At 36.0% G+C, this 24,058-nt stretch overlaps 1 protein-coding gene across 1 annotated transcript in view; it reads right to left on the bottom strand.

Annotated features, from left to right (window-relative positions):
* Positions 1–867: 867 nt before the first annotated feature.
* The window catches only part of UBE2W (ubiquitin conjugating enzyme E2 W), a 68,740-nt gene continuing 45,549 nt past the window's right edge, over positions 868–24,058 (bottom strand). The window contains exons 3-6 of the mRNA XM_059901988.1: positions 21,569–21,671; positions 12,355–12,510; positions 9,033–9,108; positions 868–961 (exon numbers count right to left, since the gene is read on the bottom strand). Coding sequence (XP_059757971.1) covers positions 948–961; positions 9,033–9,108; positions 12,355–12,510; positions 21,569–21,671 — 349 coding nt within the window. The 3' untranslated portion in view covers positions 868–947. The remainder of the gene's footprint in view (positions 962–9,032; positions 9,109–12,354; positions 12,511–21,568; positions 21,672–24,058) is intronic.

Raw genomic sequence — 24,058 nt, 5'->3', positions numbered from 1 at the left:
AAATAAATGGAATAGTGTCGAGGCAGCAGGGCTCATGCTGACGGCTAGCGGGAAGTAGCAGAGTGTCATCTGCTTGGGGAAGTCGTTAACGTACAAACGACACGCCCAGATCATGGACTGCAGCAGTTTACTTGTCACTGCCATTTTTCTTACTTCCAAAATAAAGCCTTGATTAAACCACTCATACCCTATATTACTCACACCTTTACTTCAGAGACTGAGGAACTATATATGTACAACAGATGAATTCATTTTCACCATAGGGGTAACATATTGTACCTCTCTGCCAATGTCACTTGAAAACTGTCCATGTCAAAACAACTTGACAGCAGATATAAACAATTCAATAAATATGCAATGATCTTTCATTACAGTCCTTTAAAGACGCATGTTAATTCATGCTGTTAACCTTAGGGTTCACAGTGCATAGAATCCAAATGTAAGCAGTTGGGGTGACTTTCAAAGTAATGTTGGTTCCCTCACTTTATTTATAATCCCACTCTAACTGGTAAGTTCATTTCATAGGCCCTATCATGCATTAATCATTGGGTGGCAGGAGTTAATGAAAATTTTTCCTGTTACAACGTCCATTGCCGGCAATGAACGTCCCAAAACCGCCAAGGAAGTCATTGTTATTGCACAATACATGAGGACCTGGAACTTTTCCAAAAGCTTAAAAAAATAAAAATAAAAAATGGAATTATATTTGACATTTCCTGACACCTGCATTAATACTGTATGACTAATAAAAGCATGTCAGTTGCCTGGACTGAACCAGCGATCAACATGCGCCCAGAATGCACACGAGTAAAAATGCAGTAAAAGGAAGTAGTCTTCATTGCCTATAGGTCACTTCCAGTCAAAGGTTAAAGTTCAAAGACTGAATGATCAAAGTGCTCATTTTCTCAGTAGGACTATCTTCTGCTAGGAGGATGATAACAGTGGCATCAACAAGTATCATCTTTAAGAAAAGGAGAAAAAAGATAATTAAAACAGTCAAGCATGCGTAAGTAAAATCTACAAGTTAGTCTAATACAGAAATAATTTCAAGTAGCAAGAAGAACATGGTTTACATTTCTGACTTGTCTCCCCCAATCCCTGCAAATAAAAAAGTCCATTTTGTGTTCGAGTATATAGTGACAAGCAAATCAAGCTGTATTCTTTCAGGGAAATGGTAGTTTACACAAATCTTAAAATGATATTATTATCAGTATGTTAATTCTATTTCAAATAATAAATTGATATATGTTAGCACATATTCATGATTTACCAATCATAAGAGAATTCTTTTATGGGCAACAATTTAAAACTGTAATGAGACAGGAAGGAAACTCCTGACCAACACTGTCATGCTACTTAACACAGAATAATACAAGTATGTCACTGAAAGAAGTAACTTCACATATGAGCTACAATCTCTAAATCAATCAGTAGTAAATGTTATTAATTTCTCTTCAGAAAATAAAATTTTCAGCAAGTATACATATACATGCAAAGGAGGTCATTTTAAAAAAAACAATCCCATAGGTATAGTAACACATTCTGATAGCCTCAACACATTTATGTAACACATATAAATTCTTGGGAGTTGATGACTTATTTTACAAAATTTACTTCACAAAACCTATTTGAAGGATTTTGAGGACTGGTTATTCTTCAGAAAGAATCTCTAGAAAGAAGTAAGACTAGTGGCAACTACCCCAAAGTTCTGAAAGCTCTCAAGGAGAAAATTCTAAACAACTGGCCAAAATATTTTACACAAACCATCCCATGTTAGGATTGATATATTGCTAATAAAATTCTCATTCATAAAGACTCAATGAGAGCTAAAAAGCAGTAAATCTGACTTCTATGCTGGGCAAATTGGTGAAACATTCCATGATCCTATACGTTAAGGGTGATCTAAAGGGTGAAACAGACTAAATTTTAAAAATAAACTGTATCTAAATCATTAGAATCCTTTAAATAAATAAATAAATAAATAAGAACATCTTTAAGAAGAGGACCAAGTAAATAGTTTACAGCCTCTAACTGTCACATTAAAGTATCTGTTTCTTCAACGACTGTGGATCTTGCAATAAAGAGGATATATTTGCCATGGATCAGAATAAGCTTAAGAATATGAGGCGGTCCCTTAAAACGTCACTTCTCCAATAGAGTATTTTATAACACTAGGGTCTCTTGAAATTAATACTAAAACATGTAAATCTCTAAGCTAAAAGATGGCACTAAACTCTACCTAGTAGAGTATGTCAAACTACTGGGGATGAAGTTTAGTATCGTACCACGTAACAATGTTTACAATAAGAAAAGTGACAGATAAAATCCAACTTAAACATAAAGTTATCTAGTTAACTAGATAGCTTTTATCTCCAAAGACATATCATCTTTGATAGGTGGAACCATAAATGTATCTTTATCAGATTGTTTACTCTGAAAGTTTTTCAGTATAGTAGGCTGTTGTATGAATGTGCTACCAACCACCAAAATGATTAGGAGATCTATGAGAAGCCATTCTCCCAATCCCAATCCCCATCCCCATCTTGGGTCAGATGTTAAAAGAAGTTTAGGACTAACACGATACTACTTGCTTTGAATCCTCTATCTTTGGAGAAGTAAGCTTATTAAATAAGTTCTGAAGATGGATTTCAATTATTTCTGATAGCTGGACCCAAAGGGACTACAACATTACATATCCATGATGGCTATATGTAATAAGGAATCTATGAGTAAAAGTTCAGTATGAAGGCAGGTTATGAGCCAAACCCATGTCTACCTTTTCCCTAAATAAGAAGGGAATCACTAAGAAGCAAAACACTCGTTTGTTAACAGAAGGAACACAGTTTCCTAGCTATATGAAAAGGATTATTGGATACTAGGACTGGCTTCCAAAAAAAAAAAGTTGGTAGAGTAAACCTATCTTGGATCAAGACAAATACAGGTCTATAAAAGGTGGTGAAAGAACACAATATGTTTAGCCTCTTGGCTAAAGTATTTGTGGCAAAATTATGGCCTGAAAAAAAAAAAATCTCATAATAAACAACTTAAATTTTTTCTGGAACTACAGAAGAACCTACTAAAATTATACCCTCAAATATAATACATAAAATACCAGTCCCAAAGAGGTGACACCTACCACGGCTAACTTCACTGGGCTTCTGGGAAATGTGAATGAGAGAACTATATTAGAAGGTGGTCATTTAATTTTCCCCAAAGTATAAAAACCATCACATTATATTGGAAACCATCTCCCTGGATATTCCCAGGGAGAGAAGACTAGAAGAAAAGGAACATAGTAAGAGGTCAGTAGATATGAAGTGGGATGCTACCTCCAAGAAACACAAAAATAAATCTTTACAGTTAAGTTTGTGTCTCAACAGTTTAGGGAATTAAAAGTTTTCCTTTGATGAACTGATTCAAGAAAGATTACACAGTAGACAATAGAGTTGTTATCCCGCAGGAAATAAAGGGCAAAGACCTAAACTAGAGTGAAAGTTTGGACTCAGGAATTTAGAAAGTGGCTTTGTAACCCTAAAAGGTAGTACAAATAAAAAGGTTCAAAACTAACATAGGTAAACCTACGGATAGTTATTAGGCAGGGAGAAAAGGAGTTTGTTAATACTAGTCTGAGACAGTTTTGTGTTCCTATCTCCACATTATCCTACAAGGAAATGTTCCAGCTGAATGGAACCCGAATGTAGTCTATAGTTTTATAAAAAATATTGCTCTACTCCTCCCCAAATTACCATCTCATCAGTCTACTGGACATAGTATTGAAACATTATGCCAATTTAGTTCTTATAAGCCTAGTTTTCTGCAGCCCATACTCAGCAGCCGTCTTAAACTATATTGTTCAATTATCTATCACCTTAAGGAAACTGCTTCAGGAACCACAGATCTGTACTCCCATCTGTGAAAAGCAACCATTTATGAAACTAAGTCATATATGTTTAACACTGATCCCAGGAAACTGATGGGTACCATGAATGGACTCTAGTTGGTTATCTCACTGAAGTATTCTTATGATCTCATAAAAAGATACTTTCCATCTTTTTTAAGAACGATTATGTCTGTTTTATGATACAGAACTCTGAGGCTCAATCACTAATTTGTGCACTGAACTGGGTACAGATCTGTTCTCTAAGGAAGATTCTACACCTGAACCACAGGTGACTTCTTCAGCCCTTCTGTATGCTGAGATGAGCTGCCTTATTCAAACACCTATTTTGGTCACAGGCCTCTTTACTTTTTTAGCCCTATTCTCAGCTCAACTGATTTTTCAAAGCATATGGACCCCCACCTTAACCAGCAACACAGAGTATCTGCATTCCAGTGCAGGAAAGACCTTAATTCCTTAGTGAACAGAAACTATAAGAGAGCTCTGGACAACAGATTGATAGTCAACTTCAAGTAATTAACAACAAGGAATATGTACTCACATACCAATGACTTTTTACACGTTAACAAGTTATTGCGTTCTAGAGAAGAATCTCAAGAGAAATACAATAATATAAGGTGTGATGTGTACAAAGACAGTAACAGTGGGGTAGCATGACTGGCCTAATTTTCAAGGTATACTAATAATGTGGAAGATCACAAATTTACGCTCAGAGAGGCTTTTTTTCAAGAATCCAACAGTGGTATCTGGCAGCTCAATTTTGGTGTGTCAGCTGAGTCCTTCTCTTCTAAAACCAGGAGATCAACTCAATTTCAGATTTGTTGTTCTTCATTAATAATGCCTCCATCCTACATCCTGGAAGCCCCCTCTGAGGTACACAGATGTCACTAATCTGAACCAAAACCTCTCTTGCCTCTTTGATTACACCTGACAAACACTCTGACCCACGCTGACCCAAGTATGTTGGTCAGCACCACACAGAGGGGCTGTGGAGCTTGACATGAGGCCTACAATTCTGCTTGGTTTCTAGAAACTGAAATGTTAAGTGTTTCAGTGAGTTCTTCCAACTCCAAGCAAGTCTTTGTTCAGTCTCTGATCTTTTTGTTTAGCACTGCAGGTCACATCAGGACACTACTCTGATCTTGCAATCCTTTCAGAATTAGATGATGGTAAGAAAATAACTAGAGCCCGTATTTCTTGGTAACTGGCATTAGTTATAAGGAGAACATAATCAATGAAGATCTTCTGGAACTAAAGCAGCTAAGCGGAAAAACATAAGCTGAAACTTCAAAAGTTCCAAAACAAAGCTAATGTGGTTCTGCTTAAACGAGTATGATTACCTTTTTTGATAAGATTTTCCAAATTCAACTATAATACCAAGGTGGGCTATTTTTCATATTGTTTATAACTGTTACTGTGAAATGTATAAAGGAGAAGACAATATACACTACACAGCTGAAATGCTTTAGCTTTGTAAAGGTAAAGGAACAGTTCAAGGAAGAGTCCCTGTACCCAACCACCTGTACGACAGAGCGGGTGCTCTATCATCTCAAAGTATAATGAACACTACCCTTCTTTGATTTCGTATGACACTCACTCATGGAGCAAAACCGTCCATTTAAGGGAGAATGCAGGAGAGGAATGGTTCAGGCATATAGGATTCAAGCAGGAGCAAAAAACACAGTGAGATAAGAATGGTCACTGTAAGGCAATGAACTGAGGAGGTTTTAAACAGGATGATCTGTAAACGAAAAAAGTTATCTGTACCTGGGACAGGAAACTAGAAAAGGATAGTCATGATTCAGGTGAATTAGAATCAGGTGCCTTTTTAAAATGGCTGATTTGTATTGAGGGGGATACTTTTAATCTGTTTACTGGGAAAATGAATTCCTATACAAACCCTGTACCATTTTACATTATGTAAGAGGTTAATTTAGTTTGAAAAGCCTCTTTTCTTAGTACTTCTTGGCTAACTTGGGAGATGATCCACCTTTAAACTGTTAAAAGACTTTTCTACTTTAGTTATAAAAGTATGGCTTTCTCAAGTAATAGATAAAAGCCATTAACTATGAAAAATAACTTCTACTATGAAGTATATTTTATTTTAAAGAATTTTTATATTTCCAGTTTTACTATGCAAGTTTTCTTATTCAAAAGCAGGCAATAAGGGACTTCCCTGGTGGTCCAGTGGTTAAAAATCCACCTTCCAATGCAGGGGACGCAGGTTCGATCCCTGGTCAGGGAACTAAGATCCCACATGCCGTGGGGCAACTAAGCCTGCACACCACAAATGGAGAGAAGCCCACATGCTGCAATGAAGATCCCTCGTGCCGAAACTGAGATCTGACACAGCCAAAAATTAAAATAAATAAGTAAATAAATATTAAAAAAAAAAAGCAAGCAATAAGAAATTCTGGAAGTATTCTTAAGTCCTTCTGATAAGTCCCTCTGACTATACAAGGCAGCATTAGAGGGCTTAAGAGATGATTATCTTTTTGAAATTTCCCTACCAGGGAATAAGGAAGGGAAAAATGGGAATATACGGTCTAACAATGGGGTGGGATAGAGTGGCAAAGAGAACTGTTATTTTCAAAATATACATATTTTAAAAATTACATCATTCTAAGACAATTTCTTCTCAAGTTTAACAAAAAAACTTAAAAGTGGTTTAAAAACACTGTGGAAAAGACAATTGGGGAATTTTTCTATTATTAGTGAGATTGGGTCTGAAATAGAATGACTACTATCTTGGCAACTTTGACATTTTAAAAAATGTTTGATTTAGTTGTATTTGTCAACATTCCTGATTGACGAATCTTAATTTTTGATGAATTTAAGAACTTATTATGCAAAGGTAAAGGGGACTGTGACACTCAAGGAATGTTTTTTCTTTTTGAAAAGATTCTTTGTAAAGGCACAGAGGGAAGAGACAGCTTAGTATTTAGTCCTAAAAGGCAAGAGGATGTGCAAGAATGAGAAGCCAGAAATGTAAACTGAAGGAAATGGCCAATTAATTCAAGTAGGATCTTGTTTAGTTTTAGTGGACCTTCAGTGTTCAGATTCCCATGGGAAAACTGTCCTTTTATATTTAAGAATCCCTGAAACAGTAGTTATCAAGTGACCAGCTATATCAGAATTATTGGGGATATCTTAAAAAGTAAAACAAAACCAGCATTCTGGCACAGTAAGAAAGTTGATCAGATTCCTTAAAGGAGGGAGTAATCAACAAGGCTTTGGTGAAAGAGTTCCCAGGAAGAGTGGAAGGAGTCCTTCCAGGCAAATACAGCACGCGTGGAAACAACAGAGGATAAGGACTAGAGCGCCTATTATAAATAACGCTCCGTGGAGCACGTCATGCATCAAACATTTTTTGTATTAAAGATGATTTTCCAAGGATGGATTCTCAGAAGTTTAGCAACTAAGACAAAAGGTTCAGTCGAACTTTAAGCTTGCTAAATATCGCTGAACTGCTAAATACTGTTGAACTGCTGTTTCCTTAAAGGATTACACTAACTTGCTACACCACCAGCAAATATGAAAAGGTTTTTTTTGTTGTTGTTTTGTTTTGTTTTTGGCCATGGGGCATGCGGGATCTTACTTCCCTGACCAGAGATCGAACCCGTGCCCCCTGCAGTAGAAGCACGGAACCTTAACCACTGGACCACGGGGGAAGTCCCCTGAAACCAGTTTTATTCTACCCTTTACTCTCCTCCTCCAACACTGCATTCATTTTATAAAATTCTGCCAATTCAGTAAGTTTCAAAATATTAAATTTGTCATTATTTTACTGTGCTGAACTTTTTTGCCCACGCTTGTAATTAATTTATTCTTAAGCAACTATTATAAATGGTCTTTATTTTTAATCAAGCTATGTCTTTCACAATTTTATTTTTTTAACTTTATATTGACTGTGATTTGAGGTTTTTCCATGCTTTTTTTCTCTTAATTTATTTTATTTATTTAGTTTTGGCTGCGTTGGGTCTTCGTTGCTGCACGCGGGCTTTCTCTAGTTGCGGCGAGCGGGGGCTACTCTTCGCTGCGGTGCGCGGGCTTCTCATTGCGGTGGCTTCTCTTGTTGCAGAACACGGGTTCTAGGCGTGTGGGCTTCAGCAGTTGTGGCACGCAGGCTCTAGAGCACAGGCTCAGTAGTTGTGGCGCACGGGCTTAGCTGCTCTGCAGCATGTGGGATCTTCCCGGACCAGGGCTCGAACCCATGTCCCCTGCATTGGCAGGTGGATTCTTAACCACTGCGCCACCAGGGAAGCCCGAAAAGAGTAATTCTATTTCAATGTCTATTCTTGCATTATTATCTTTCGGTGTTTGGTAGACTTATCCTCCTTCATCAACCTTTAATTCAAAATTCAAACTGCTCTTCTCATCTTTCTTCCAAACCTTAAAAGCACCCACTCTATCATTCTACTGAATTACATTAAACCAATAATTTGTAAAGAATATACATTTTTATAATACTTTAAAAATAATTTTTATAAATAATTTTATGGTTTCTCATGAATGTAAAGTTTCTGTTCCTAATTTCAAATACCTCTTTGAGGAAGCAGTAGTCAGCTTAGAAAAGATGCTAGCAGCCTTCAATTATTAAGCTACCATTACCCAACAGAAACAATAGAAATTAAATTATTAAACATAATGTATTCATAAAGCTACAATCAGTAGAACCTCAAATTTTTTTTCAGGAATAACTATTAGAATAGGAAGAGCTTTCTCTAAGTTAATGGGCCATCTCTAACAATGCGATCCTCCACCCTAACAACAGTACCACAACTAAATGAGTACACAAGGCAGCATAACTTCTGTATCAAGTAACAGGTTTCCCAATAGGCTAGTTCTAATTTGACTCAATATTATTACGGACTTCTGTTCTGCAATACAATGGTAGAGCAGAATGTTAAAGCGATTTTAGATTTTACTTGTATGATGGCCATGATTTTATGTGCCCCATTAAAAATCTAGTCTAACTTATCCATAAAATATCTTAAACTATTTTAAAGATTCATCTCCATATTACAAAAGTACAACATCAATTATATATTCTCTCTTTTTCCCAAGCAAGCATATATATAATCTTTCAAACCAAAATACTGAAAAGTTATCATTCTAAAATAAAACTGCTTACCATGATACCACCATTTTGTTTTCTTTGGATTCTTGTTACATGTTCGAACATAAAAAGAATTATCTGGTGGTCGTCTCTGAAACCAAAAAGAATTTAAATAGATAAGAAGTTGTAAAACAGGAAAACATAAGGGGGAGATAGTTTTAATAAAAGCTCTAGCAAAAATATTACAGAATGCATAAGAAACAATATAAATGCAGATGTCATAACTGAAAAAATAATATATTCCAGGAAGTGTAACCTCTTGACACTGAAATTGTTAAAAAAAAAAAAAACAGGTGTGCATATGTGGTTTGGGTTAGGTTCCAATGGGATTACTAGACAATGACTATCAACCTAAAGTGGCAGCATTAGGTTATAAAGAATTTTGGTTTCATTTATCTTATCTCCCCAGAAATAATTTAATAATTACTTTTGTGAGCTAATCAAAACAAAACTCTACCTAACTAGGTTTGTCTGAGAAACTCTAGCAACTTATAATCCTCCACAAAGGATTATTGTTTTCCTGTAAACACGTATCATCAAGGAGAGACCAAAGGATTTGGTTTCCAAAATGTATGTAAGAGGCAAAAGGGGGAAAAGACACATTAGCATTTCTGCAATACATACGCCCTGACTAGCACAATATTAGAAGCATACGGCAGCTCTGCAAGGAGTTACATCAGAAATAGCTGTAACTACAACTAACAACACTGAAGACAGGTTATGAAAGAATTTTCTTGAAAACTGTTGGATGTTGATCAGACACAAAAAAATATGTGCCTCTCTACAAAGATTTGGAAACATGTCAAATTTGTATTAAAGCCACTGAGGGCAGGTTAGTAGATAATATGATAGGTCCAACCAAATAGCAATGGTGAACAGGACTACCTAGGTAGCAGGAAGGAAAACTGACAGTCCACTTGGCACTTCTAAAATTCATATACATAACTATGATCTAACTCTTATGAGATAATAATAACAGTAATTTAACAGAAAGAAAGAGTAGAGCATAAGACACGAAACTATACCAAGATCACCCTGTTTATACAGTTAGAGAAAATTCCTGAAAAATTATTATCATGAAATTATATGTCTACTTTAAAGAATAGATGATCTGCTATTGTTTGTCCTGTAAAGTCATAACCTGTGTTCATGTGGAATAAACTGCTACTACTGTAACAAACAATAAACTCATCTATTTATCAGAACCCAATCTTCAAAAAATAAGTTTCTTTTTGTGAAAAAAGAAACTGCAACGAAAGAGTTATGACTAAAAAATGCCTAGAGTTAAATTAAAATTTGTATTCAGGGAGTTGACTACTCTCTGAATACAACGGAAAGTGACACTCACGGAACCATGTCCACCACAGAATAAAATTCATCTGTTTTAATAGAACAGCTTTCGGTGAATATTTAAAAGACATTTTAAAGCCTATTTGGTGCTAGATTCCCCTCAGTGCCAAAGCACGTTTCCTCTTCTTCTTAGTAATCTAGTACTTAGCACAGTAACAACAGCACATAGCAGGTACCTAATAATGTCTGAATTTTATCATTTTCTACAAAACTAATGCTGCCAGAATTCTGACTTCCAGATTATCGTTTTGGTTGAATAAATTATAATTTACAGTTTATATTATATAATATAGTTTATCAATAATTTAAATGGAATGATTAGTCTTATACTAACTGTGCAAGAAACACTAACAGCAGACAACTAGAATGTGAAGGGAAAGATGAGGGTTAGAAAAGGATGAAGGAGTTAGAGAACGTAATCATTTTCTAGCTTTTAACAGGAAATCATTACCTTTAAATGTAAACAAAGCTAGTAATCGTAAGGCACATGTAAGGGCTATGTGCAGACACCACTCGTGTTAATCTTAATTTCTCTTATTAAACCCTAGAGTTACTCCCTCATCTTTCTATAGACATTAACATTAAGAGAAGCCCCTGTGATTGGAAACTGCTCTATGCCACACCTGAAGGTCCAAAGCCTGCATGTGGGATGGTGGTGGAGATGGGGAGAGGAGAAAACATGGAAGCAGTAAACGAAAGAAACTTGTTTCCAAGCCCTTGGGGTTAACAAAAGCTCAAGTGTAGCCTAAAATGCAGCTTAGAAAAGCTAACAAGGAGGAAACTCAAGTTAAAAGGTGGTACTAACATTAGATAATAGGCACCCTATTTCATCTATTCTAAGATGTACATTTTTTTCTTAATATTCCTAAATGGGGATACATGTCTTTCAACTAATGGTGTATCATAGTTTAACTGCCAGAAGTTTCATTCTTCCTCTTGTACATAAAATTGCATATTAAGGGCTCTGATGCTACGGTTAAAAAATACATATACAATTTAACCCATTATTTCCCATTCTTATTTGAACAAAAAAATTTTTTTAAACCTAACACCAAGAAACCTCTTATGGAACTAACATTTCAAGAAACTCACTTTGTAAACAAGTGGCTTAGAGTGTTTCAAAATCTAGATAACCCACCATTTAAAAATGAAGTACTATCTAAAAGTTTTCTAAATATTAATAAAAATGACAGTTGAATTTGGAGAAGAAAAAAAAAAACCTGCTAAAATAAATGAATAACCCCACAGCTCCCTAATCTCTAAGGTAAATTCGTTTTTCCTTTAAAGAGAATACAAAAGGAAACCCCCATGGAGAAGAGATGCTTTAAAACCTCTCAAGCAGGAATGACAAGACACTAACCCTCAAGCAGGAATGACAAGAGGGCAGAAACACAGAGAGGATTTAGATATTTCAAAAGGGTATTCTAAATTTAACTCACATGATTTTTCTTTCTGGTCTTTTCCCCCCTTCTCCATCAGACACAGAATCTGTAGATTAGTAAAGGAGAATAAGAGGAAAAGTCCTGAAAATTCTACTGGTAATCTAGTCCTCCTTCAACCTCGGCTTTATGATAGGAGAGCTCTGGTTCCTGGGAAATCCCCTAAAAGAGGCTGATAGGGTGGAAGCCAGCAGGGTGGGGGGGTGGGGGGGTGGGGGTGGGGACAAGGGAGCCATAATGCTTATTCCTGGGTCTTTCCACTGTGAAATCTAGAAACAATAATTTCTTGTACATTTTTGACCTGTGCATGCTTACAGAAATAAAATTCAGATTATTTAAGAACATCTGCAGAAATTTCCTGTTTAAGAAATATGAAACAATGTCTGACTTCTATTATCAAATTATTTTCCAATCTATTACTAAAACGTTCCCTATAACTTCGTAATAGAAAGCATTAAGTCCTTCTTCAAATAAATTATGTATTAAAATAGCTTCTCTACCCAAACTAAAAGAAGAACTATACCTGGAATAATTCTGAAAAGTCCTACCTTTTCTTTGCAGCTGGAAAGCATACTAATAATGCTAAGACAAACTGATTGGACTGAGAGCGCTGGGGACCAGTCTTCTGTTAGAATGGATAAACAGATATGACCATTGCTATAAACATGAGGATGAACAGGAATATTTTCACCAGTAAACATGACCTAAGAAAGAACAAAATTCCATTAACACTCAAATATTCCGTATTACCAAAAAATAAAATGTTCTCCAGGTAAGTTAATATTTTTAAAACCAAATTAAAAACAAATAAAATCAATGCCAGGAACAAGATAAACAACTGCTTTGTTCTTATCAATTCAGTAAGTACTGGTTTCACTATATGAATGACCATGTAGTAGGAAAAAACTCCAGATTACCTATTTTATATTTCAGCTATTTTTCACAAATTCCTTTTAAAATTTTCTAAATTACCATGTATTTTTAGACTAGTGAAAGACAACTATATTTACAAGAATGGTTTTTCAAATTACTCATTGTTCTCTGCAAACAGAAATCAAATACAGTAAAATTTCAAATGAAAGTATTCAACTTTAGGACAATATGAATTACACGCGGTAGGAACACCACTTCCACCTATAACAATGTTATTACCTTAGGTGCCATATGCAAAAAGAAATGACTGCTACATCTTTCACCTCATCTAAACTCACACTTCCATTATGATGGGCACAAACTACCACTTATTAATCAGCAAATATCTATGTGCTTAGATGAAAAAACAAAGGTTGAATGCGTCTCCCAATTACTTGCTGTTTTTTCTCTGCCTTTTCTTTTACTCAGTTCTTCTACGTTTTCCCCTTTCTCCATCTTGCCTCAGCACTGTTTTGAAAGGTAATAAATCTATTATTTCCTTCCTTTGCCCTAATAATTCAATGTCTCAATAATACTGTTTCTTAAACATATCTACCTAAGCATCTGAATAGGCAGGAGAGTAAATTCATACATCCTGAGGAATCTGTAAGCATAGCCCAAAGTAGGTCAAAGTAGAAGTCTCATATTTAAGAATGCTTAGATATATGTTAGTTCATAATAAATTATTTACTTTGATATAAAAATTAATCTGTCAATCTTTTAAGTGAATTTTATACTGCAGTATAATATATAATTTTTATTGTTGCTTAGGAGTAATTCCTATTTCCTGATCTGGCCCTTAAAAAAAAAAAAAAATCACCTGGAGAGCTGGCTAAAAATACAAATTCAAGAGCCCCACTTTCCCAGATTCTGATTCACTAGGTATGATGGCATTTTTATAAAACTCATCAAATATAAACCAATAGTTCCCAAACTAGGCTTACAGTAAGTATATCTTAGCCCTGCAAATTACCTCACACTCAGATATAGAGGAATCTTAGTAAGGAGAAACCCTACCTTAAGTGATGACAAACTGATGAAATATATTGCTCTAGGCATAAGCCCCCTTTTTTCCTTTATAGAGCAGAAGACAGCCAGTGAAATAAGGGTGGCCAGAATAAGGTATGCCGTATTTTAATATGCGATATGCTATGGGAAACTACCATAAGCTAGGTTTTGCTTTTATTTTTAAATTTCTACCTACATATCTGGTTTTATTACAATTTTACAAATATTTACATTTAACAAAGCACTCTTTCATATAAGTAGGAGTTCTCAAATATTTCAAATATACTGCTAACAAATGGGCCTCATTTCCTTGGCTGAAGCTAATATAAGACAGGAAGAGGAATTTTTTCCTCAAAGGAATGTCTTCATACACTTGTGTTTCTTTTTTTTTTTTTCTTTAAATTCTGGTGATCCACCCTCCATTCCCATGAAAAAAGAGCTAAAGTAAAGCTGAAAATTAAAAGTAAAGTCTTAAAACAAGAGATATCAAGTGACTTGTCCGGCCCAATTGCAGAAGACCCCCCCGAAAGACTTCGGCACAGCTGTGTTTGAAGCACCATTTATATCAATTATATCTATCAGAATTAGTGCCTTTTTCATCATTTTTTGCTAAAAAAGTACTGCTCTGCAAAGGGAAATGACTGCTTAAAGGTCTTGCAGCTCCATGAGTCTATCCACAATTATTTTTTAATTTTTTTATAAATGTGAACTACAGTTTATTATATTATATGCATTTGATATTCCCACAATGTGTTGTGGATGTCTAGAGTGGGAGTTTACAAACCTCACAGAATATGCATCTGCTTTGGGTTGTTCATTCTGCCACAAAATGCCATTTGACTAATAGGATATTTTCATGAAGAACACAAGCAGTGCCCACGAGAGCTTACTCCCTGGCCACAATTATTTTTAAAGGCTATTTCTTTTCCAGTAAGGTCTTTTTTAAAACAAGTCATGTAGAACAGTGCTCTGGTGCCAGAAAAGTAAGAACTGCCAAGTTATCTCTTTTGGCACAAATGAAGCAATGTATCAACAACCATCAAGGAAAATACACAGACAGCCAACCAAAAGGTTATCACGAGATGCTTTGACTAGCCAATTCACAAAGCAGAAGGAAAGCAGTATTCTTCTTGGAGAGAAATGATTATAAACTAAATCACTTGGTCTGAGAGCCAAGAAGTATGCATGAACCAAAAGTAAAGGAGAAGAGAAGAGAAAGAAAGGGGATGAGGAGCAGTGGAAGACACCTACAGCAGAAGCAGCAGACATTCTATAAGCAGAGAAGAGAGCCAGAAATCAAGGAGAAAGAAAGAGTTTTGAAGTTTGAGGGGACTGAAATAAAAATAAATTAGATCTTAATAATGCTTAAAATAAATCAGATCTTAATAATGCTTAAAAAAAAAAAAAAAAAGCAGGGGCTTTTAAACCTGCTGCATTCAGAGCAAATGCAACCAGCCTAAAACTTCTAGCAACCAAAAACAGGGGAACTAACTTGTTGTACATGGTACAGGTAACCCCTAGAACCCAACCTGGCAGATAGAGAATTTTAGAAGTTTGTCTAAACATGGACAGGCTCCATCCAGGATTTCCTGAATTCCATTCAGGAATTCAGATGAATTCCTGAAATATAAGAAAAAAATTTTTTCAACAGTTTATTCATGTAAAGGCTGGTAAGCAGTCTGCACAGTTTTGATGCAAACTTTGCTATTCTGGTTCTCCGCATGTGACAGAAGAGTAAACAATACTGAATTTCTTCAAGACTACACTCTTTTTTTTTTTTTAAATAAATTTATTTATTTATTTATTTTTGGCTGTGTTGGGTCTTCGTTGCTGCACGCAGGCTTTCTCTAGTTGCAGCAAGCCAGGGCTATTCTTTGTTGCGGTGTGTGGGCTTCTCATTGCGGTGGCTTCTCTTGCTGCGGAGCACGGGCTCTAGGTGCACAGGCTTCAGTAGTTGTGGCACGCGGGCTCAGTAGCTGTGTCTCGTGGGCTCTAGAGCGCAGGCTCAGTAGTTGTGGTGCATGGGCTCAGCTGCTCCACAGCATGTGGATTCTTCCTGGATCAGGGATTGAACCCATGTCCCCTGCACTGGCAGGCAGATTCTTAACCACTGCGCCACCAGGGAAGTCCCAAGACCACACTCTTAACTATCCTCGTTTATTTAATATGCAGTACAAGCCAGAGGAGGAAATGCACATTTCAGTTTTTTTAATACAGCCAAGTAGGCTCTGAAAACTTAAAAGACTTGAAGCTGTTTCCAGAGTTCAAAAACCTTTCTGGGGGGGAATCGCAAATAGCTGATAAACTATCCAAAACAGATGTGACAATATAACTGAATACGATGAATTTGAAACCAAAGGGAATAAAGAATTTTGCTAATTTATTTTTTAAACAATTTATTCAGATTCAAAGTAGTCACATAGATTGAACAGCGACCAGAGACTGCACACATTCCCCACTGCATAAACCATACTGAGTAAAATGGAATTACAGATTTTTAAGAACAAGCTATTAAATGGAAAAAAAGTCACAATTTTAGAAAAGGATGTTAAATCTAATGCATGTGAACCACATCTTAAGTTCTGAGTGTGCATTAGAAGAAGTCCTCATATGTCTCTAAATTTCCAAATATCCCCCATCAGTGTGGCTCAAGTTCAAGAGCAGGTGAGATGTGAGAAGGAACTCAGCTCAGGATCCATATCATTTTGGAGGTAAGTTCGCATGTCCCACATCCAACCTAACATTTTAAGCAGGCCAACCTCTGGGTAACCTTTGGGTACTAAAAAACCTAAACTGAAAGCCACCAACAGTGACAATATAAAGGATGGATATTAGCTAACTGTTTCTAACGTGAAATTCATGGCAATCATACCTGAGGACGTCCAAAGATCAGGCTCAGTACTGTGTGACCTCACAGTATTGAGATCTTAGCACAATGAAGGCATACTAATGTGTTCAGACCAGTGCTCTGGAAGTGATTAGAAAGTCAGACACCTAATATGGTATATCAAGCTAGGTGCAAATACAATATACACAGAATGAGCAATACATAACAGGCTACAGTTATAAAGCCAATCTACTATATAGATACCAAGATTTCTACAGGGACAATATGAGGGGATGTTTTCTCTGATTAAAATTGTCAGTAGATGACAATATTTAAAGGGCAACTATAAAAACTGAATATACAAGCAGAGAGTTTAATAAACTAAATCAAATATCTCATTATGAATAATATATATGACATAGGTAGTCTAGAATAAGTGATAAATACTTGACAAAAGTGACGGGGGTAAGAATTTTAGCATAGTTCTCCATTCAGTCCTCCCCTTTCAGTCATCTAATGTGTATCAGCAGCATGAATACTGATGGCTTCCCCAAAGCAGGGAGAATCAGACCACGGACAAAAGGATGAGGACACTATGAAAACAAGTTCTGGATCTCTGCAATGAGGGAATTTTAAGCAACATAACAAAAGGGTTCGTGTTAAAGGGGCATGAACAGGAGGGGGAACAGGGGTGAGGGGAAAGTGATTACTCTTCTGCCCCAATGTTTCTAAAGCTTTATAATCAAGGCAAGTATATTTTTAGCATCTTTAAAGTAAGTCCAAAATATTGCCACCTTCCACAACCTCCACTGCTACCCTTCTGGTACAAATCACCATCACCTCTCACCTGGATCACTGCAACAGGGGCACCCTTGTGCCTCCAGAAGTCAATGTGCCACATAACAGCCAAGTTTCTCCTTTTAATTTTAAGTAGGAGCATGTCGTTCCTCTGCTCAGCATCTTCAAGGGCTTCCTACCTCATTGAGAGTAAAAGTCAAAATTCTTACGATGGGCTATAAATGTCCTATCCAATCTCTAATGGACCTTCCAGCCCAAATTCTCTCTCTGACCTAGGCCCTACTCTCCTCTTCTTGATTATACAACACTCCAGGGAACCACTTGGCATGCTCCAGATTCAGGACCATTGCATTTTGTCTTCACCTGCCCTTTCTCTCACCCCTTTCATGTGGCTTATGCACTCAACTCTTTCAGATCTCTGCCCCAATGTCACCTTCTCATGACATCTTTCCTGCTCACTCTACCCAATGCTGCAACACCCTGACTCCTCTTTTCTACTTTTTTTCACCATCTTCCATACTATATATATTTTGCTTTTTGTTTACTGTCCTTCTCTTTCTACAAGAATGCAAACTCCACATAAGGAGGGTTTTTGGAGGGCCATTTTGTTCACCACAGAATTGCCAACACCTAGTAAAGTGTTTGTCTTATGATACATGCTCAATAAATACTTACAGAATGAATGAATAAATGTCTATCTATCCAAATACTAAACAGATTATTGGCTTTTTAAAGTCAGGCCCAATTCCTTTTTAATTTTTGTACTCTCTGCCATCTCTAAAGTACACAGTTCATGCTCAATACATGTTAAATTAACCAACCATTTACCTGTATCCTAGCATAAGGAAACAAAATCCACTATATAGAAAGAATTTTATTTTCTGTACGGCTGCTGGGAAGTGCACATTACTAGAAAACAGTGATGAAAAGGTACCTCATCTCTGCTCCCATTTTAACTGAGGAAGTTTTTTGTTGCTGTTATTGTTTCTTTTAAAGCAAATGATTGGGCCAAACACCATGTTTTACATAGGTAGCCTTTTCACTGTAAAGTGAGATACATATGAAATTAATTATAACTAGTAGAAGAAAATAACACAGCCTACAAATTTTATGTATAGTCTTATAGATCTCATTTACAGACAAAGATCTCACTGACACAAAATTAATAATTTCACAATGAGATGCTTATTCTACGGATATGTCCTCAAATTCTACTCTGGTAAGTAGTGGTAAATTTAGTACTGCTTATTGCATAGGAAAATGAAAGACTAATTACCTAACAAGAGCCAATGCTTCCACATCTGAACAAATAAAATCTTTGGTGAATGGCGAATTTTACTGCCCTTATCCAGAGCAATGCAATGGACCTTTGGAAAGTTTTAGTTATCCGAAAAATCTTGAAATCTGTATGTACAACAAGCTTTGATTACTGGACATGTTATAATTATTTTATAATCATACAGATGACGTGATTAATAGAATTTAAAAATAATTTAAAAGTATTACTGGACTCAGAGTGGTCTGTTATTTTCTCAATCATGGATATTAGAATATTATATATATATATATATATATATAAATATATAAATTAACTGATGTTAAAAACTCGTATTCCAAAAGATTGGGAACAACCCCCCTAGGGTTTCCACATCATTCTACATGTAATCTTTCACTTTCAGAGATAACATTACTTAATGGCTACATTAATAAAGTATGATGCAAATATTACTACACAGTAGAAGGCATGGAGGTAATGTGTGGCTAAAATGCTTCAGTTCAGACTCAACCATAAACGGACTGGACTGCTAAGCTTGATTTGACTCCACAGGAAATAAGAACCATCACAGGATTTACCAAGAAGGGTGGGGATGGTGGTGGTGGATGTATGTGCGAAAACCAATGAGGTAACTGCACCTTCAAATAAATCTAACAGCACTGTGAAAGGACGGCTAGCAGTGGAAACAACTAGAGGCTATTTTGTAATAGTCCAAATAAAAGCTGAACGCTTGGACCACACAGCACTGATGATAAGCTAAGAAAAGTGGTGGACTGCCTTAAGTCTGTGAAAGGATCTGAAAAACTGCATTTAAGAGTGAGGGAAATGAAATAAATTTAACATGAGAAGTTAGGTGGACAGAAACCCAAGAAAAAATTCTTTTTTTTATTTTATTTTGTTATTAGAAAAAACTGAGTTCAGCTGTGTTAAATTTGGACATCTGGAGGTGTTCAAGTAGAGATGTCCAACAAGGGTGTGAAATTAAACCTCAGAAAGAGATTGTACACAGAGTTGGAGATCTGGGAGTTAGTGGCTTAAGATGGTTAAAGACTTTAAAAAGTGAGAAGAACAAGGGAGCACTGAATAAAGAACCTGGAGGACGGGACTTCCCTGGTGGTCCGGTGGTTAAGAATCCGCCTTCCAACGCAGGGGACACGGTTTCGATCCCTGGTTGGGAACTAAGATCCCACATGCCGTGGGGCAACTAAGCCCACGTGCCGCAACTACTGAGCCCACACTTGTCACAACTAGAGAGAAGGCCACGTGCTGCAACGAACAGCCCACATGCCACAACTAAGACCCGACGTGGCCAAAAATAAATAATTAATTTTTAAAATATTAATGTCAAAAAAAAAAAAAAAGAACCCGGAGGACACAAAAATCAGACCAGCAAGCACGAGTAAAACCAGGGAAGGAGGATAAAAGGAATATGAGATAAGATGATAGAATTTATTACAAAGGTTCTTACGGAAATATTAAAGATGAAATTCAACTGATGGTTAAGCTTGATATTTGATTTAGAACTAAAAACTGAGAGTTTAGAGAACACTTTTCTCTTGGTTTCATGTTTACAGAAATATTATTTCCCTCTGATGAAAAATTTGTGAGTTCCCAGAGTAAGCCTTCTCCAACAGTCCCCTAGGCAAAGTTCCTGAGCTGGTGAGTTGTATTCTTCCTTCACATACCTTCAACGAACTTAGGTTGAAGGTGACAAGTGGATACCTCACTGCCTTCAAGCAATAACAGTAAGATGATGCTGATAAGCCGAAAGGCAACAACAGAAAATGAAGCTCATTTTCTGAAAAGAAGGAATACATTTGCTTCGGTTTTTGATTACAGTCTACACACGGTTATTACAGAAGCCTAGAGGTCAGGACAATACATACGTCTCTGTCTTATTTTTATGAAAAAGATAAAAAGGAGCCCCCAACCTCTTAATTTTCTGCTCACATGGAAACTTCAGAACTCAAGGAGTCCGTTTCCATTTAATTCTATGCCTTAAAACAATCATCTCTTTATCTATAGCACAATACAATAACTGACTTCCATCTATACTCCTACATGGCTAAGAGAATTGATTAAGCTGTTTGGTATATTCTATTTAAAGTAGCAATGAAATATGATTTTCCTCAAAAATAGCATATTTTAGCACCTCACATGTTGAATTTCAGGTTATTTGGGAAATTTCACTATCCACAACACCTCATTACCTAACAATGCTACACAGAGTTGGGCACTGTCTTATCATTTTGCTACTAGTAACTCATTACCCATCTTACCAAGCCAGAAATCTGGAATTCATCCTAGAGTCTCCTTTTCTCTAACGTCCAAGGATTAATCATTCACCACAGTTAAGCAGCTCTCAAAATTTTTTCTCTACCACCATTATCCCTTGTCCAAGTTTTAAGACATTAACTAAATTGACTCTGCCTCAAATTATAATGATCAGATTTGGGGCTGATGTCTAGATATTTAACATCTTGTAATAATATATTCTGCCCTTGCAATACTAAAAGGCTGCAAAAGACAGCATGCCAATGCGAAATCAAAGAAGTGCTCCTTCCCAAAAAGCACTTGCCTCTTAACAATGTCATTCTATCATCATCTTATCTAGGAAGACGTGCCTCCAGTTATTCCAAATGCTAAGTTCTCCCACAACCCATGGGCCTGTGTTAGATTTCCATCCCTTTTTTCTGCTTAACATGAATGGATAAGAAACAGTCTTAAGTTTTCAGAAGTACAAAAGCAGCAAAGCCCTAATCTCAATAAGGTAAAATGTTCATATGATCTTCATTATATTATAAATAAGATAAAGGAACAAATCTATTCACATAATTACAATGAATTTCTTTTATAAGTTTTTACTTAGTCAAAAATTGCTAATTTAGCATTTTGCTATAATCCAAAAATACAATAAAAATTTAAAAAGCAAAACAGTTACCTGAGGAGAGTCAAAAGGATATCGACTACTAAACTTAAATAGAAGTTGAAATTTTTCCCCTTCATATAAGGTACCTGGTGCACCTTCCATATCTACAATCCACCTAGAATAGAAAAAAAAAAAAAAAATTAAACTTCAGTTATAAAGGATTGGGGTGAGAAAGAGAAAAGAGAACACCAAGTATTCCTCTATGCCAGGCAAGACAAGGGACAAGAGTCATTCGTGTATACCAACACACTTCATCCTCCCAACAATTATAGGAGCAGGTATTAATACCCCTGGCCCTACTTCCTTCTCTGACACTCCAGTTAAATAGCTAGATCAAGGTGAGATAGCTAACAAAGGACAGAGCCAAATTTTAACCCAGGTCTGGAAAAAAAAAACAAAATAAAACCCAACTTAGGTGTGCTGACACCAAAGCCTGCACTCTTCCTACTCAATTTATGCTACCTTATTTTTTCAGACTATCTTTACAATTATGGAAAAGATTTTATAGATAATATCAAACTAATCAATTACCTTTCTGATATCAATTATTTTAGAAGCTATGAGAGAAATCAGTATCAGCAATGACTACAGAGAACTGTAGCTATCAGACCAATTTTCTCATCAGCATTCTAGAGAAGGCTAAACAGGAAAAATGAAGCTAACTTGACATCAGGACACTTACTCTGATAGCTAGTTAAGGCTCTAGAAGGCCCTTCCTTTGTCTCTCATTATGTTTCAATTGTTTAATAAAACCCCAAATAGATTTCTATGGCATCTATGTAAGCTTACTTTGTTTTCATATATAACAATCATGAATATAAATCTGTTTATAATTATATTCTTATAACAAGAACTATCTCTTGTTCTTTAGAAAAAAAAAAGTGCGGGTAGAGGAATAGAGATTACTATGACAAAGATGATGGGGCAGAATTTAGAAGCAAAATGAGTTCCTAATTATATCCATGCCACTTATAATTATTGTATACCTGGTCAATTCCTTTAATCGTATACTTTTCAGGTATAAAAACGTATTTTAAATACAGGGAAACAAAAGGAGGATTGAGGATACACTGTTGGGGTTCTGTTGAGCACCTCACATATTATGGACTTAGGAATATGTAAAATAATAAATGTGCCGACTCTCTGAAAGCAATCAGGCTGGAACACACATAAACCCTTAAGAACATGGCTATTCATTTTCACAGTGCACGCTAAATACCTTACATGGTAATAAAAGATGCAACCACAGACCCAAGAGGCAATATTTTACAGTAAAATTAAACAGATCTGTCCCTTAATTAGCTGTGGGGCCCTGAGTAAGCTGTTTTACCTCTCTTGTTTTAAGTACTTCAATTGTAAAATAGGTATTTTTTAAAATTAACTGCTAAAGTTAAAAAAAAGTCACCTCAAAGTGTTGTTGGAAAGATACATCACGTTACACATGCAAAAAACCTAGTACATTCCTGACATCAGAACCAGTACACAGTAAATAAAATACAATGCAAAAGCCGCATTAAAAAAACAAAAACAAAAAACCTATTCTCTTTAAAACTAGGTCCTTCCTCCTAATCAAACTTATAAGCTTTTGCACAGCACAGGAAACCATCAACAAAATGAAAAGACAACCTACAAACTGCGAGAAAATATTTGCAAACAATGAGACGGACGAGGGCTTAATTTCCAAAATATACAAACAGCTTATACAACTAAATATCAAAAAAACAAACAACCCAATCAAAAAATAAGCAGAAGACCTAAACAGACATTTCTCCAAAGAAGACATACAGATGGCCAACAGGCACATGAAAAGATGCTCCAAATCGCCAATTATTAGAGGAATGCAAATCAAAATTACAATGAGGTATCACCTCATACAATGAGAATGGCCATCATCAAAAAGTCTACAAACAATAAATGCTGGAGAGGGTGTGGACAAAAGGGAACTCTCCTACACTGTTGGTGGGAATGTAAATTGGTGCAGCTGCTAAGGAAAACAGTATGGAGGTTCCTTAAAAAACTAAAAATAGAATTACCATATGATCCAGAAATCTCACTCCTGGGCATATACCCAGACAAAACTATAATTCAAAAAGATAGACGCACCACTATGTTCATAGCACTGTTCACAACAGCCAAATATGGAAACAACCTAAATGTCCATTGACAGATGAATGGATAAAGATGTGGTACATATATACACAATGGAATACTACTGAGCCATAAAAAAAGTGAAATAAGCCCATTTGCAGCAACATGGATGCAACTAGAGATTATCATACTAAGTGAAGTAAGTCAGAAAGAGACTTTTATGTGGAATCTAAAATATGGCACAAATGAACCTATCTGCAAAACAGAAACAGACTCATAGACGTAGAGAACAGACTTGCGGTTGCCAAGGGGGAAGGGGGAGGGAGAAGGATGGACTGCGAGTTTGGGGTTGGTAGATGCAAACTATTACATTTAGAATGGATAAACAACAAGGTCCTAATGTATAGCACATGG

This window comes from Balaenoptera ricei, chromosome 17, assembly GCF_028023285.1.
Source record: "Balaenoptera ricei isolate mBalRic1 chromosome 17, mBalRic1.hap2, whole genome shotgun sequence".
In the NCBI taxonomy this organism is placed as follows: Eukaryota; Metazoa; Chordata; class Mammalia; order Artiodactyla; family Balaenopteridae; genus Balaenoptera; species Balaenoptera ricei.
This window is presented reverse-complemented; position numbering and strand designations above follow the sequence as displayed.